This window comes from Sorex araneus, chromosome 9 (genome assembly GCF_027595985.1).
Source record: "Sorex araneus isolate mSorAra2 chromosome 9, mSorAra2.pri, whole genome shotgun sequence".
NCBI classification, from domain to species: domain Eukaryota; kingdom Metazoa; phylum Chordata; class Mammalia; order Eulipotyphla; family Soricidae; genus Sorex; species Sorex araneus.
In genome coordinates, this window is record NC_073310.1 from 39,168,439 (window position 1) to 39,185,479 (window position 17,041).

At 42.0% G+C, this 17,041-nt stretch overlaps 1 protein-coding gene across 5 annotated transcripts; it reads left to right on the top strand.

Annotated features, from left to right (window-relative positions):
- Positions 1-507: 507 nt before the first annotated feature.
- On the top strand, positions 508-10,625 carry LOC101548651 (cytochrome c oxidase assembly protein COX20, mitochondrial). Of its 5 annotated transcripts, none has more exons than XM_004605530.2 (4): positions 508-905; positions 9,293-9,407; positions 9,501-9,564; positions 9,829-10,625. In XM_004605530.2, the coding sequence occupies exons 1-4, from the start codon at positions 864-866 to the stop codon at positions 9,965-9,967; spliced, it is 360 nt and encodes a 119-aa protein (XP_004605587.1). In that variant the 5' UTR covers positions 508-863; the 3' UTR covers positions 9,968-10,625. The 5 variants fall into 5 exon arrangements, 3 of the variants coding, with proteins under 3 accessions (XP_004605587.1, XP_055003374.1, XP_055003375.1); XM_055147399.1 differs by lacking the exon at positions 508-905 and adding an exon at positions 2,716-3,200; XM_055147400.1 differs by lacking the exon at positions 508-905 and adding an exon at positions 5,735-6,599.
- Positions 10,626-17,041: the final 6,416 nt, after the last annotated feature.

Genomic DNA, 17,041 nt, shown 5'->3' on the forward strand with positions numbered 1-17,041 from the left:
GAGCGAGGGCGCCAGGGAGGGCCGCGTCCCAGGGCGGGCTGGAACCAGCTCCTCAGAAACCTGGCCCGCGCCGCCCTTCACGAGCGACACCCCCAGGTCGCGCGCCCCGCCCGGCCCGGGAGGACACGCACGTCGTGACGCGCGCTCGCCCGCGGCGCCTGCCCTCCATTTTGTCTCCCGTCTCCTCTAGAAGCAGCGGGGCTGTCTTTCAAGTTACTCAGTACCGAGGGAGGCGCGCGGCTCTTTGCAGAGAGCTGGCGCTCGGGGACACGCGGCAGCCAGGGACGGGGGGTGGGGCCGCTGGTGGCACCCCGGGCTCGCCTTGGAGCCGGAAGGACAAAGGACACGTAGGGGACGCGGGCCACGAGCTGGTGCCGGCCCACTTCCGGCTCAGTCGGCCTAGGTCGGGGGTGGGGGAGGGGGCAGGGCCGGGCCGCGGGGCCCGCGCGCAGGACAAAGCGGCGGCGGCGCGCACCCGACGCCCGTGCACGCGAGCACGCGGGCACGCGGACGGCGGTTGGAAATGGCGGTTGGGCGGAAGGAGGGGGCAGGAACGCGGCGAGGCGCGGTCTCGGGGGTCCCGCCGCCTTTCGGCCCCGCCCCGTCGCCTATGCGGCCGGCGGAGGGGGTTTCGCTAGTTCTGTCCCTTCGTTGCTCCCGACCCGCCGAGGTTGGGGAGACCTTCAGGGAGAGTCGGAGACCGTTCCGGGGAACAAAGCCGCCCTCCGTCAGGCTACGGGCCCGGCCCAGCGCGGCCAGTGCCGAGTTAGAGCCGTCCCTAAAATGGCGGCCGGCGCGCGGGGCGGGGCTAGTGCGGACTTCCGGTCGGGGCGGCTCGGGGCTGCGGGCGCCGACTCGTGCCCATGGCCGCCGCGCAGGAGCCGGGCGAACCCGGGAAGGGAAAGGTAACCCGAGCCGCGGCGGGCGCGTGAGCGGCGGGCGGGGGCGCGGCGTAGCGTGGGACGCGGGCGGAGGCATGAGAGGCCACGGCCTCTGGAGCAGGGAGACCCTCGGCCGGACGTACGGAGCAGCTTTTGGCTTTCCTGCCATCAGTGCACTCGAAACAGCCCTCTTTCACTCCAGATCCTTGCTATTTCAAACTAAATTGCCACGGCAGAACGTGAAATTAAAAACTGGCCCTTTCTCACGACTTACCCTTCCCGAACAGTTGCCAATACTGCCTCCTTCAGCACGAACAAGTGCTTTGCTGACCCGGAACTTGCACGGTAATTTGCTAGTATGTTAAAAGCCCCCGAGGATAGGTGCTTTCCGTCAGTGTTGAATGCCTCATAGCACCTAACGGAGGAATCAGTAAATGCACCTTAATACTGACTTGATTCCAGTGAAAATTTATTTATATTCAGGTGACTTTTCGGAGCCTTAGGAATGAATATTTTCTATGGCCTTACTTTCTCTCCACCAAGTGGAGTGTGCAGTATTGCCAGTAGCTTTCTCCACCCTCCATTTCTGCCTCAGATCTATGTTCAACTGTCTGCTGACCTATGAGCTGGATCATTTCACACCCTGACCTGACTTAAAATCCAGTTGTTGGGGCCCAAGTGATAAGACAGTGGGTAAGGTGCTGGCCTTGCACGCACTCCACCCGGGTCTGATCACAGGCAGTACATACGGACGGGGAATGCCTCGTTGTTAAAAACAACAACAAAATAAAAGGAGATCCAGTTATTACAGCCTATTGAATTGCAAGAAAACTTCCTGTTTGGGACTGGAGCGATAGCATAGCGGATAGGGCATTTGCCTTGCACGCAGCCTACCCGGGTTTGATTCCTAGCATCCCACATGGTCCCCCGAGAACCGCCAGAATGTAAACCCCTTCCCCTAGACCGTAACTGTTCAACCTGACTTCCACACTTCACTTTTCAGATACTAAATTATTTCTACTTTAACCTGGAGTGTTGTCTGACTCACATAAGCAGGCCAGTGTTTTTGTCCTGATCGCCCTTACACGTTGAACAGAACTATACATGTAGTGCCTTTAACCTAAAGTGGAGTTTTACCATCTTCCTCTAGGGCTCCTTAATAGCAGGGAATCCATTACAACTGCAGTGCAGTGATGCTCAAGGAAAATTATTTTTGCTTGGATCAGTCATGTACATTATTGACTGAAAACCCCGTGTGTCAGAATATTCCTAATTCAGTCTCTACTTGGATGTTTTTCTGGGGGCTTTTCCATCTAAATCTGGCCAAGATAGATTACCAAATAGTTATTATAAACAAATGTTGGATAAGCTTCCATAATTTTTCGATTTGTCCACTACTGGCAGCTTTTCTTTTTTTCAGTGTGTTTGGAATGTGCTTAGGGAAACAAAAACTTGCAGTTGTTTGAAATTTGCAAACTTAACTTCACCAAATTCTAGACTCAACTTCGTTCGAGCACCCTTTTGTGACCACCTTTGGAGATAAAACTTGACCTGTAAGAGATCTTTAGGTTAGTTTAATCTGTTGAGAATTTAGAAATAATTCAATTTGTAAAACTAAATATGTCTAAATTAGTTGGTTATAGAATACCCGCGTCAATAAAACTTAAGGATAAATTAACTGATCACTGCCAGATATGTGGGGCAAAGTTTAAATACCCTGAACATTACTGGATGTGCTTTTTTTGTGTGTTTGCTTTTTGGGTCACACCTGGCAATGCAGAGGGGTTACTCCTGGCTCTGCACTCAGGAATCACCCCTGGTGGTGCTCAGAGGACCATATGGGATGCTGGGAATCGAACCTGGGTTGGCCGTGTGCAAGGCAAACGCCCTACCCGCTGTAATATTGCTCCATGGATGTGCTTTTAACAACTTCTTCCCCGTTTTTTTCCAGTGATAGTACCACTACAGTCTAGGAAATGGGGCTATTTGGTTGTTAGAATAACAAACCTAAAGAAGGGAATTTTCAAGCTAACATTTCTGACAGAACTAGCTTTAGAAGACTCGCTTGTCATTTTAGAAACTAGAGGTACAAAATGAAATTTGTGTGGCTTCCAAGAATGCACATAGGAGGGCTGGAGCGATAGCACAGCAGATAGGGCGTTTGCCTTGCACACGGCCTACCCGGGTTCGATTCCCAGCATCCCATACGGGCCCCCGAGCACTGCCAGGAGTAATTCCTGAACGCATGAGTCAGAGTGGCCCATGTGCATCGCCGGGTATGACTCAAAAAGCAAAATAAAATTAAAAAAAGGAATGCATGTAGGTAAAAATTCTCAAGTCACCATTCAAAACCAATATTCTGTACTAAATAGACACTACCTAGTTCTCTCAATAGAATAATACTATACAGGCAAAACTGCCATCCTTATAGACACCCAACACCCCATTTTACTGGGTGAATAAATCAAGAACAGAATGAATTTCATTTTCTGGAGTGGAGAGATAGTTCAAAAGGCTGAGTCCATGCTTTGCATGCAAGGGGCCCAGGTTCAGTCCCCAGCACTGGGGCCAAAGTGATAGTACAGTGGGTAAGATGTTTGTCTTGCATTGGGCTAACCAATTGGCGTGTTCATCCCCAGCATCCGTATGAGGGAGAGTTAAGAGTAACCCAACACTGCTAAGGGATACTAGAAGCAAAACTTCATTTTCTGACCCAGACATAAAAAAAAAAAAATCAGAAAGTAATAGGTGCGTCCAAGCTTGCCAGAGAATAGCCAGTGTCCCTAACCTAAGATCAGGGGAAAGGCAATCTAAAGTAGAGAAGGCTCCGGCATAACTGAAAACCAAGAGGTTTTAAGAAAATGAAACTTGGGACTGGAGGCACAGTACAATAGGTAGGATGCTTACCTTATATGCAGCCAGTCCAGGATTGATCCCTGGCACCCCATATGGTTCCATGAATTCACCAGAAGTGATCCTTGAGTGCAGAGCCTGGAGTAAGCCCTGAGCACCAGAGGGTGTGCCCACCCCCCCCCCTAAAAAATGATCACCGAGTAGAATCAAGAATTTTAATAAAAAGATAAAGAGCAATGTGTAGCTTGGCAGGAAGATGAGAAATGGTTTACTTCAGCATGTGCTTCTAAAGGTAGATCCTTCCAGACTTGCTGATACATTGGACATCAGCTTGATGAAGGAAAGAAAAGAATTAAGAGTCCAAAATTTATCTGAAAACTGGCTGAGTGGTAATGAATTTCTTTTTTTCATTTTCCAGTTTTGGGGCCTCACGTGGCAATGCTCAGGGATTCTCTTGACAGTGCTTGGGGGACCATAGGGGATGCAGGGATTGAACCCTGGTTGGTCACATGCAAGGCAGACACCCTACCCACTGTATTCTCTCTTTGACCCATGATTTGGGAACCTAGTGATGCTAGGAAACTACTTGATGACTCCTAGTGATGTTTAGGGATCACTTCTGCTTTTTGTGTCACACCTGGCGGCGATGCACAGGGGTTGCTCCTGGCTCTGCACTCAGGAATTACCCCTGGCAGTGCTCAGGGACCATATGGGATGCTGGCAATCGAACCTGAGTCGGCCGCGTGCAAGGCAAACGCCCTACCCGCTGTGCTATTTCTCCAGCCCCATAGGGATCACTTCTGGCAGTGCTAGCTAAAGTGCTAGGGATTGAATCTGGACCTCCAGCATGCAGAACATGTGCTCCAGTTCTTTGTGCTACTTCCCCAATACCAGTGGATTGTGGCCTTAGCATCCACCCCCACCAACAAAATGAGTTTTTGTGTATTTTGTAGGGAGGAAAAGCCAATAAAACAAGTGGAAAGGGGAGTAACAGGAGAATCCGTCGAGTCAAGAGTCATCTGCACAAATTGCATTAGAGAGAGGGCAGGCCAGTTTGTGCACTGCAACCAGAATATGTGCAATGGTGTACACTGGAAAGACAGGAAATTAGGGGTCCCTCATTTGATCTATTTCCTGTAAGTTATAAAGTTGGAATTCTGGTTCCAAAAGAAGTTTAAACTGAATTCCATCAAAGAAATAAAGCAGCTTTCCTAAACCCAGCTTAAGAAATAATAATTTTCAAGAAGTTAAGTTTGCTTAGTTTCAGGGGATTTGTTAATGGCAAAGTTAAACTTTGTCTTGCTTTAGGAAGTTTTACATGGTGCGGGGCTGGCAATAGTACATAGTAGATCAGGGTAAAGCCAACCTGAGTTCAATCCCATTATCCCCAGCATCGCCAGGAATGCAGTGCAGTCTGGAATAACCCCCGAGTATCGCAGAGTTGTAGCACCCCTAAGTTAAATTTTTTTTTTTTTTTTTTTTTTTTTTTTGCTTTTTGGGTCACACCCGGCGATGCACAGGGGTTGCTCCTGGCTCTGCACTCAGGAATTACCCCTGGCGGTGCTCAGGGGACCATATGGGATGCTGGGAATCGAACCTGGGCCGGCCGCGTGCAAGGCAAACGCCCTACCCGCTGTGCTATTGCTCCAGCCCCTTAAATAATATTTTAAAAGAAGTTAATATCCTTGCTTACTATAGATTTCTTTTCAAGGGGACTATGATTTACAACCTTTATGAAGTTCTATTGAGAATCATATAGTTAAGTGTACTTTCTAGAAAACATGGATTATGGGGCCGGAGCGATAGCACAGCGGGTAGGGCGTTTGCCTTGCATGCGGCCGACCCGGGTTCGATCCCCGGCATCCCATATGGTCCCCCGAGCACCGCCAGGAGTAATTCCTGAGTGCAGAGCCAGGAGTAACCCCTGAGCGTCGCTGGGTGTGACCCAAAAAGCAAAAAAAAAAAAAAAAAAAAAAAACCAAAAAAAAAAAAACATGGATTATGGTGAAGGCAAGTTCTTACAGTATTTCATATGCCTGCTTTTATAAATTACTGGGACGCCAGGAATACCCGTGAAAGAGAAATTGTGGCCTGTCAAACTTGCCTTGCATGCAAGTGACCCAGGTTCATTTCTAGGTACCATGTCTTGTTCCTTGAACAGCGCCGTTTGTGAACCAAAAAAAGGGGGAGAAGGGGAGAAAACCCATAAAGAGGTGGCACCCGAGTTCCACCCCAAACACTTCATTCACACCATCTTCAGCCCACTTGAACACAAATACAAGAACCGTAAAAACCCTATCAGCTGCTTGGTGTTATTGGATCACACCTAGTGGTCCTCAGGGACAACTACTACACAAGTAGGGGGAATGGAGGAAGGTGGTATGCTCCCAGCATTGCTTGGGAATGAACCCAAGATTCCTGCATGCAAAGCATATGCTCCAACCTTAAATACATCTTCAGTGTTGGTACAAATTGCTGAAATACGATGATATATTGACTTTGTTCTATTACAAGCGTACCTTGCTGTTGGTTCAGTTCTAAATTATCTGCAGATAGCGCAAGTCATACAGATTCGTTCCTCAGTGTGTAACAGCAGTTTACACACTGCTGTTAAAATAACTGAGACCATGGACTGAAGAGACAGTTCAGCAGGTAGGGGGCTTGCTCTGCACACAGGTGACCTGGGTTTGATCTCCAGCATTCTATACAGTTCCCAAGCACCACCAGGCACTCATCCCTGAATGCAAAGTCAAAGAGTAACCCCTGAACACTGCTGAGTATTCCCCCTCACCTCCCAAAAAACTAGTGGATTCAGGATTGCCACTACACAATATGCCAGCACTCCCTGGCAAACTTTGGAAAAACGTAAGAATCTGAAAATGACAAGTTTTGGGGGCGACAAGGGTCCTTGCAAAATTCTAGCCTTCATACAAACCCTTTATTTACTTTCCACGATACTGAGGGATTACTCCTGGCAGTGCTCAAGGGACTATATGGGATGCCCATGGGGATCAAACCCTGGCTGCATTCAAGACAAATGCCCTACCCACTGTACTCCAGCATCATGAAAACCTTTTAAAGATGAGGTTATAAGGGCCAGATAGTACAGCAGGTAGGGTGCTTGCCTTGGATGTACACGAGTTCAATCCTGGGCACCCGTGTGGGTTCCTGAGCCTGCCAGAAATGATCCCTGAGCAGAGCCAAGTGTGACCCCAAACAAAAATGAGGTTGTGATTTGTTCTGGGGGTTGACACTTGGTGACGCTTAGGGTTATACTCCTGATTCTGTTCAATGCACCATATGCAGTAGTGCATTATATCTTGTCAGGGATAAAACCTGGATAAGTACATTAGCCACTGTACATTTCAATGGCCTGTGCTTGAGAAATTTATTTTTTGGCCACAGCCAACAGTGCTCAAGCTTATGCTGTGTTTAGGGAACCTTATGTGGTGCCCAGAATCAAAACTTGTGTCAGCTACAGGCAAGGCAAATTCCCTCTCACTGCTCTCTATGCATAGATGTGAGAATGTAGAGATGATAGCATGTTTTGCTTGCAGCTGGCCCGTTTGAACTCTAGTACCTCATGGTCCTTAGCACTTCTTTTTTTGGGGAAAGGGGAGGGTCATACCTGGCGATGCACAGGGGTTACTCCTGCCTCATATAATCAGGAATCACTCCTGTGGTGCTCAGGGGACCTTATGGGATGCTGGGAATCAAACCTGGATCAGTGTAAGGCAAACGCCTTGCCCGCTGTGCTATTACTCCAGCCCCAGTACTTGATTTTTTTTTTTTAAAGATGTGGGGGACAGAGGAGCCGACAGTACAGTGAGTAGGGCATTTGCCTTGGTCCCCACATGCTGTGTGGTCCCCCTAAACCCACCAGGGGTGTCTCTGAGCACTGCCACAAGTGACACGAAAAAGCAGACCGCAGTGGGGGGTGGGAAAGTGTGAAACTACTCCCAAACCATTTCCAAGTTATGCTAAATATTTCCCTTACAGTATGAGTTAAGGCAGGACATACCATTTCTGTAGTTTTGATGTAAAAAAATATATATTTTTAAAAGTCTAGGGGTGTGATTCTGTGATGAGATATGTAAGGCAGGTGAGTAGTTTGATACCCAGTATCCCCAGCACATGGGATAAATGCAGCACCAAGTCAGGCGGGGCGCATACCTAGTACTGCTCCATGCTACACAATTTTTTGCAGTTAAATCATGAGCCCCCTATAAGCAGGTAAGGTTGAGGAAGGACTGCTGTGTGCCTGGTTGAGTATGTGCATAATTATGTCCACATACCCTTGGGACCCAGCACTGCATGCTCCCCACCCAGATATAAGCATTTAGATTGGCAAATATTTTATACAAAATACTTATGGTACTGTGTAATGACACAAGAAAGGTCTGCAAGGTCCTGTCTGGGTAAGCTATCTAAAGATGCCCCATTTTGAGGAGTAATGTCCAAGTGTGAATGCCATCTTTAGTTCCCCAGTATCCTTATATTAAAATCTGTACTAAAATAACTTTAAAAGTTCTGCTGTGTTCAGGAAGCAATCTTGGTGTAGGGAAACAAAGAAAGGGCAAAAGGCTAGTAAAGATATAACTTGTGCTTTATTGAAACAAATTATTTCAGCCAAAGCAGTAGGAAAAGTGCCATGCCACTCCCCTCTCCCCATCCATTTGTGTCCATCTTTTATCTTTTTGAGTCCAAAAGATCATAATGGGATGCTGGGGACTGAAACTGGAATTATCACACCAGCTAACCATCTTCATCTTTAACCCTCATTCCCTTACTTCATCCCTTCATCCTTTAAAATTCTTCCCAATCCTAATTTGTATACTAATTAGGTCACTTATAAATTATTTTAAAACACAGGGCTGGGGATGTGATTCAACAGAACACTGAAGGACTAGAGCTTCTCATCCAACAAAGTGTGTACTCCTTCAGCCCTTTGGGCCACCTCCCCAGACCGTTACAATCAAGTGTGCTTCCAAACCCATGGAGTACAGTTAAGAGGAGCATTCATACACACACAATTAAGGCACTAATAAGTGTTTTCATTTTAACCAAGGAAAACAAGTTACTAAATCCAAAGACTTAAAGGAACTTTAGTGGTATGCCTCAACCCTTTCATTATAGATCTAGAACGTATGCTGTTTGTGTAAGTGGCAGAGCTGAGACTGAACTCCAGCTCTAGATTTCAAGTTTTTTTCATCATGTTGATGTGTAATTTAAATAATTTCATAATATGAAAGAAAACAGACCAGAATATACTGTCCACATTCACATGAAAAATTGTTAAATAAACATGGTCATTAGACAATTTATTCTCCCACTCACTTTTCAAATTCTGTAGTTCTGTTAACAAATTTTGGCATCTTAACAACATAATTAAATTCACCTATAAGCTTACTATTAAGACTTAATTACCTAAAAGATTCTGATACACGCCAAAACAAGATCAACTGACTTATGGTTGTAGGTAGCATAGTACATGATCTAATTTAATCTTTTATCTATCAGTATTTTCTTGTTGAACAGAGATTATTTTTAAATCCTAGCCCTTTAAGCTACTAGGAATTTTAGACGTTGAAAACACGCCCTGTGCACGGGATTCATTATTATATGGTTCACTTGGATCTGTTGTGACTGGCCTTGGACACTTTTTGTTAACTAGTGAGTATTATTTTTCTTTTAACAAAGATTTTCTGCATGAACATTTTTTTATATGAATGAATATATAATTAGTGGTTATGCTTTCTTTGACAGGTAGAATTAAAAGATCATGTGATATTGGATTAGGAGGATTTATCTTGGTTACTTTAGGATGCTGGTAAGTGTTCTAAGTATTAAAGATTTTTAAATAACTGGTAATCTAATTCCAAAGCACATGTATGGTCTTCAGAGCAAGCTCATTAAGAGATTCCCATCTTCTTTAAGTGTAGATTCTTACAAATGATTTTTGTTGAGATCCCTATAATCTTTCCAAAGTTACCACCGAAACATTCCAAATCTTCAGTGTCGGGGTAGTCATCTGAAAGCTGTCCCAAATCTGCACCTATAGAAATTTCTAATAGTATGTGATCTTTTTTCTAAGGTTCCACTGTAGGTATAATTATGGAAAGCAAAAAATTCAGGAAAGAATTGCCAGAGAAGGAATTAAAAAGAAGATTTTATATGAGAGTACCCACCTTGATCCCGAAAGAAAACCAACTGACAAAAACAGCAGCAGCTAAGCAAGAAAACCCATATACAATTCATTCAAGTTCATCATCATGAAGAGCTTGCAAACAACAATACAGAACTTTTGTGCCATAATAAAGTTCTCAATAAAGCAAATAGACTATAAATTAAACTTGCTTTCCATGTAACTTGAGCTTATTGCACGTCTATTTATTGCTACCATAGCATGAAGTGGCCATAAAAAATAGAAATTGATGCCATCCCAGGTAAAGTAGCTTCCAACTGAAATTTTCAAATGAGCGAATACTCAGGAGATAATAAAGGACTCAAAGCGCCTGGTATGCAAGGAGCCTTGGCACTGCATGGTCCCTGTACAGGGCCATGTGAAGCCCTGTAGGTCCCCAGAACTGGGGCTGAGATCCACACAGCTGGGAGTGACTCCCCTGAAGCAATGTTTGGGAGACAATAAATGAATACAAGTTACCTAATTACAAAAACTGTTTTGCAATAGTCACTTTTAAAAAATTCACTACTTGATATTTTCCCAATCTCCAATATCTTAAGCATGTTTGCATTCAAAACACCAATGGATAGGTTAGGCCAATTATTGGTCATAACCATTAATTACAGTATAACCAGCTTATTGGATCCTCGTGACTGGCACAATTAAACAGCAAGGGAACGTCATTTTGTTCTGTGGACTTTTTTTTTCCCCCAACTGGGGCTTACCCCAGTCCAGTTCATTTTCAGAAATAGCCTTTTTCCTCCTTGGCCCACCTCCTGATTGTCAAGAGGGTACACTGGCTGTGTGATGTATGAAATACTGTACCTACCACTTATTTCAAAAATTTTATTGATTCATCTGCAATACCCAAAAGTGCAATTTTCATTAGGGAAGGAAGGTAATTATCTAATGACTTAAGCAAGGATATCTCTGCTCCCTTAGGCAAACTGTTAGAGCTTACACTTTTGAACCACCCAATAATTTTTTTTAATCCTATGATGTGGGTCATTCCATTTAAGCAATGACACTGCAAGGTGGGGGGAGGCGCTGACCTTTTTAAAAATGTCATACCATTTCTGCTTTCAATCTTCAGTTTAGTAGGTGAGATGTCAAACTGGACACTGAAGTTAAGGAGCTCATGTTCTCTACCTCTAGCATACCGATGACATCTTACCCTTAGTGATTAACCTCTGCTGGCAAGAATTTCCAAGTCTTCAATACTTCATTCTCACAGCAGACTGCATGAAACTGAAGACCTGGGTTAAGAAAGTTGAAACACACATACTAGGTTGGATTGGACTGTATCTAACCCTTTAATACTTTTATTTTCTTCCTGAATTGCCAAGTACAAAATATATTCACGAATTTCTAGATTGGAACGTATTCCAGGCCTTCTCTACACTGCTACTGGTTGCCTTTGGATTTTACCTTCCGTGAAGTATAGTCTGATACTCCCAACTTTATATCCCTACATCATTTTGTTCAAGCACAGTACTATCACTATTCCCTAAGCGTATGCTAAACTTTCATATCACTTAGAACATTTCCCTCCTTCACTACCTCTTATTGACAAAATTCTACAGAGTATCCTCCTTCACTTAGATTCTCCTACTTTGATTAACCTGTTTTAGACACTTGGCTAATTAGTCTTTCAAGAAGACTTAGTTTAAGAATCCTGTCTGTACTGAGTGGTAGAGCAGGACTGCGGGAACTCAACTGTGATCAGTTTACATGCAAGCCCATTATCTCTTTGCCCCTCAATTTTTATTTATGCCTGTTAAATCAAGTGTCTGGCACAAAAGTCAATTAATTACTAAATACTCAATTACTGCAAAATTTTTACTCTCTCCAGTTGGTTCCAAATACACTTCATTTAAAACAGACCTACCTTTCATGCCCATTTGAAGCCTCCAGCTGGACAGCATTCTTCATTGGTCCATTAATTCCAAATTTCACACTAGGTGATATAGCAGTAGATACCAGCTAAATAGCTGATTAAAATAGAATTGTGGTCATTAGTTTTCAAGTTTTTTTTGTGGCTTACCTTACCTTTGTTAAAACCTTTCTAGTGCTTTAGCATTTTCCCTTCCCTTATCCCTCCCTCCCTCAGTTTTCCTTTGATACTACTTTCTAGATCTCAATAAAGGACCTCAGGGAATTTAAAATTTAACTTTTTTTCTGGATTCATGATTTATATTTATCAATGTTTGGTAATGGGAAATTTTTTACTATACCTAGAACCATATTTGATTTGCAAGCATCTTTTTAGTCTACGTACCTCTACTCCATCGCTGGTTTCCCTTTGCTTCGATTATATAATGCGAGGTCTAATAATATATCAGGATTCCTGTTTATGCACTTTTCAGCAAAGAGCTAGGGATCAAATAGGGTTTGAATAATCCTTCTATTCCTAGATAAAAATCTTTAGCAGATGAGGGTGGGTCATGGCACCCCCCTTAAGTCAATATATACTACACTTTGGGTATGCAGAGAACCTTAATGAGGAAAATAGAAAAAGTATGAAAGACTGCTAAAATTGGACTTAATGGCCTCTAGAATAAATCGTGGCGCAGTGGTCATCAATTAAATCAGTACACCAATTTCCTCTACCGCCCAAAATAGTGCTACTTCAGCAGCTTATTGTGTATTGAGTACATTTGAATGTTTAAGTTCCTTAGAAGGAAGTGATAAGACTTACATTTAAAGTCTGTAATATGCACATTACTGACGCATTAAGTACGAGCCTTTTCAGCCACTGCCTTTTCTAAAATAAGGGTAACCTTTACCAAAGTATACTACTGTTGACTATTATAATCAAGTATACAGAGCCATCTTTGGTTCACTTTAAAGGTTTAGATCAAGCGAACAGGTGTCATATACCTATTATACAGTCTGCCCTTATAATCTTCAAACAGTTTGGTTTCTTTAAGGTTGTTTCCATGGAAGTGCTTCTTTCCCCTAGGATTGTCAAGTCATGTGAAATGAAACATGCTTTAATTCAGTATTTTATTCTTGAAACATTTTTTTCTCAACAGAAGTAGTTGTGATTTTTACCTTTCACTCTGAAACCTTGAACTGTCTGCTCTTCAGAAACCATTAGATTCTCCTTGACAGGGTAAAACTACCCCATTGGGCATACCCTGAGATATCGACATCTCAAACCATTAAGGCACCCAGCTCAACACTGAAGTATTTGTTTTTATATTTGGAAAAATTTATTTCCTGTTTCTTTTAAATTACAGGGCAATGACAAGTACTTGCTCTGGTCAGACAAGAGTTCACTGTGCCTTCTTTATAATTTATTTCCTAGTTAATATTCTTTGGTGTTTGTGCATTTAGTAAGGATACAAGATGCCCTATGGAAGCAAAGGTCAGATAGGTTTTCAAGACTTGGGGTGCATTAGAATACTAACAAGGTAGCAGTTAACGCTCTTTTACAGACACATGTCTTTTAAAAAGTTAAATTGTAGGAATGTGAATCATTGGGGAAAAAATAAACCCTAACCTCAAAAGACTACTTATATCTACTGCCTTAAAACTATGTAGGGGCACCTTGGTATTAGTAGGTATAAGGTTTCGATGTGGGCATGCAAAGTGTAATTAGGAAAAATTTTTCTGCTACAGAACCCATTTATCTGTTCTATTTCTCCCATTCCCACTCCTAAAAGAAAAGTCCTAACAAAGTGATTCTGGAAGCCCACTACAACAAGTGTTAGATGTACAAGCAGCAATTAATTTGGAATACCTATTGGAATCACTGGAACACATTTAGTTGGGCCCTTTTACTCTTCCACACAGCACATTCACATGGACAGACTAAGGAAAAGGAGATGAGATTTTGTCAGCACACACATTTTTTTTTTTGCTTTATTTGCTTTAAAAGAAAAAAGTAAATTGGAACATTTCACTCTTGCACTTTACCATGGTTTGCCCCAAAACTTTCTTAACTATATAAATAGCGATGCTCAAGGACTTAACTACCTTTAAAATCATGCTAGTTACTGTTTATAAGCGCCCTGTTAATTCTAAAATAAATCCTCATCTTTTATTGCCCTAATACGTTATAGCTTTAACTCAGCTAAGTTAGTTCTATGCTGGCAGCCTTATTTGATATTGATTTGTGGCATTGCTTGGCATGTATATTTAACAAAACACTAAACTAATTCTACTTTATTTAAAGGTGATGGGGATGTGCATTTTAAAGGACTGGCAAGAAAAAGCATGCCATAAATAATTCAGTGGTTATTTCTTTTAATCCGTTAGATGCTATTTAGTGCCCTAGTTAAAAAGATGATGCAAAATACTGAACCTGGACAGAGTTGCTATTTGGTAAGAGCACTGAATACTTCAAAACAAGGACTTGAATCTTTCCATAAGGTTACATTATCAATTACAGAAGTTTTTAATACCTACAAGATCCAACTTGTTTGAAAATAAAAATGCCTGTTCCATGTCAAGATCCAAGTGTGTATGTTAAATCCTGGCACAAGAAGTAGGTAAAATATTCCTAGGCAATCGCAAACTTAACAGTTAAGATGCTTTGTCCCAACTCACCCAAATCAAGGAACAAATTTACTTATCCTGGGCTCTCAATCTGTATTATTTGTTCCACCAGCAGCAGCATCAACTTACTACAACTACAATCAACTGGCATCACCTATTATCTATCATCAAAAAAACTGCACCTGTTCACACATTCCCAGCCAAATTTTATAAACTATATTCACTATATTAAAAAAATAATTCTTATCAGACAGGAAAATGGGGTTACCCTATTTCTAAGCTATTCTTTATAAACAAAATTATTCTAGGAACTAGACATTATCACCTATACTTTCAATTGGATAAAAATTAAAATGCAGCCTTTCTTTAAAGTACATTATCAAACCTGCATTAACGAAACTGGTCAACTGTTAGCACTCAGCAAATTAGTCTATGTATCTAACATAGCCTATTAAAAATTATCACAGATGGTTATTTCAATTCAATTAAAAAAATTTCAATTTTAAAAACATTGGGAATTCGTTCTTTTTAATACTTCTTACTAGCACTCATGGTGTAAAATTACCAGTATTGGTAAGTTGACTTTGAAAACAAATTCTTAGGGAGCAACTTTAAATCTGAAGGTTAGAAACAAAGGCTCTTATTAAGACTTCATTAAGGTTGCCTCAACTAAGTTAGCTGACTGAAGCATTCTTGGTATTTGACATGCACACCAGTTGCCTTAGACTAGATATAACACCCTCCCAAGTCAGATCCTAAATATCCAAGGAAAAAAGCTCTTGGAGAGTATTTAAACTATTTGTAGTTTGTGATAATACTGTTTACATGACATTTGTTTTAGATGAGGTAATTGTTAATTTCCAAAGTATGTTAAATAACTCCCTAAAAATATAAGCTAGAATACCATTACATAAACATTGTAAGTTTTCATTAACTCCTAATATGAAGACAAGTTCAGTCTGCCACATCAAAGTTTTTATTCCAGGGCCCAGAAATTAAAGGCTTTTTCGGGGGGCAACACCTGGCCATGCTCAGGTATCACTCCTTGAGGGTTCAGGGCATCATGAGGTTCTGGCATCGATAGGTTGGGTGCACACAAGGAAAGCCCCCTACTAACTGTATTACCACTCTCGAGCCCCGTGATGACTAAAATTTAAATCGGGGTAAATGGCTAGGGGTAACTGGATCCTCCTTTAAGCCCATCTCAGTGATTTTTTGTAGGGATCGGTTGATGAAGCCTGATCTTTCTTAGCAACAAGTTCTACCCATCCTTAGGTTAATTTTGGTTTCAACTTTTTAAGAATATAATCCTGCAGGTCTCAGATCTCTTTTGCATTGTCAACTGTGACTGCCTTTAAAAAAAAAGACTATTTGGGCCATACCCAGTGGTGCTTGGGGAGCCTTATGGGATGCCAGGAAATGAGCCCAGGTCAACTAGGAAATGAGTCCAGGTCAACCATACACAAGGCAAGTGCCCGACTCAATGTGCTATTGCTCTGGCCTCAGAACATTTATCTTGTGTACCAAATTAAGAAAAAGGACCTTAAAAGAAAATCAACTTACATCATACTTGTAAAAAAAATTCCCATAATATCTATAAATGTAAACTTTAAGCAATACTTTAACTAGTTTCAATCTCATGTTTAAGCAAGGACTACATTCAGTAAATGACCTCCCCCCAACACTTAATATGGCTTCATTTCATGATTTTACTCAGGGAAGTTGATTTGACTTAAGATTTCATTTTGTTATCTGGTTATTATGGACAATATCTGATCACTGCCTTCTAGGTCAGTACCAGAGTCCTTGTCCATGTCCGAGATGTGTATCAGAATTCTCCCAATACAGGAAACTTCCCTGTAACGTTTGGGTCAGCATTACGTTTTCCCTCCTATCCTGATTACATGTTTATATCATTTTCATGCTGGTTGCTAACCCAAATTAATGTTTGACCTGTGGAACTGAATATTGAAAGCACCCTTAAATTAACAGCAATCTTATGGGTTTTCTCTAGTTATATACAGCTGGGACATTTGTTCAGAAACAGCATGTTATTTGGCATTGATAGCCAGAGGGATAGGCAAAAGGAGAATTATATTAAACAGTTTTTTCAAGTTCCTCTTTCAGTTTTTCTGCCAAAGTGTGCCATCTCTCGACTTTTCAAATTTTTATTTATGAATTTCTTATGCTGCTACTTGGCCACTACTTGCTCATTATTAGAACATGATCTTTCAAACAATTTTAACTTTTCATTCAGTAATAGATCTTTCAAGATCACCTAACTTTGGGAAACTTAATATTGGCTAGCAACAGTATCTAAATTTTCCTCTTGAGTAAATCTACACAACCTTAATATAGACGTACTGAAAAAAGGCTCATGTCATTGCTAAAAAGACAAAAGCCATAAGATACCTTTGTACCATTATGTATTCCTTTGATTATTCAGGATAACCTTTATTCCAAAAAAACCAACTGAATCTATACCATCATCTAAGTCTTAATTCCATCTGAGTTTTTGCAGGAAATTCCTAGAAATATGAAGTAAGTTAAAAATCTGACTCAAAGTGGCACAAAAAAAAAAAACCCAGCCCCCACCCAGCAATCAAATATAGACAAACCT

Bases quoted from the DNA above. Each gene is read 5' to 3' on its own strand.
- LOC101548651 (XM_055147399.1), top strand. From the start codon at position 3,144: ATGTGCATCGCCGGGTATGACTCAAAAAGCAAAATAAAATTAAAAAAA. The intron at 3,201-9,292 runs GTAGGTAAAAAT...TTTAAATCCTAG, and splicing joins AATTAAAAAAAGGAATGCAT to CCCTTTAAGCTACTAGGAAT. The intron at 9,565-9,828 runs GTAAGTGTTCTA...CTTTTTTCTAAG, and splicing joins TTGGTTACTTTAGGATGCTG to GTTCCACTGTAGGTATAATT.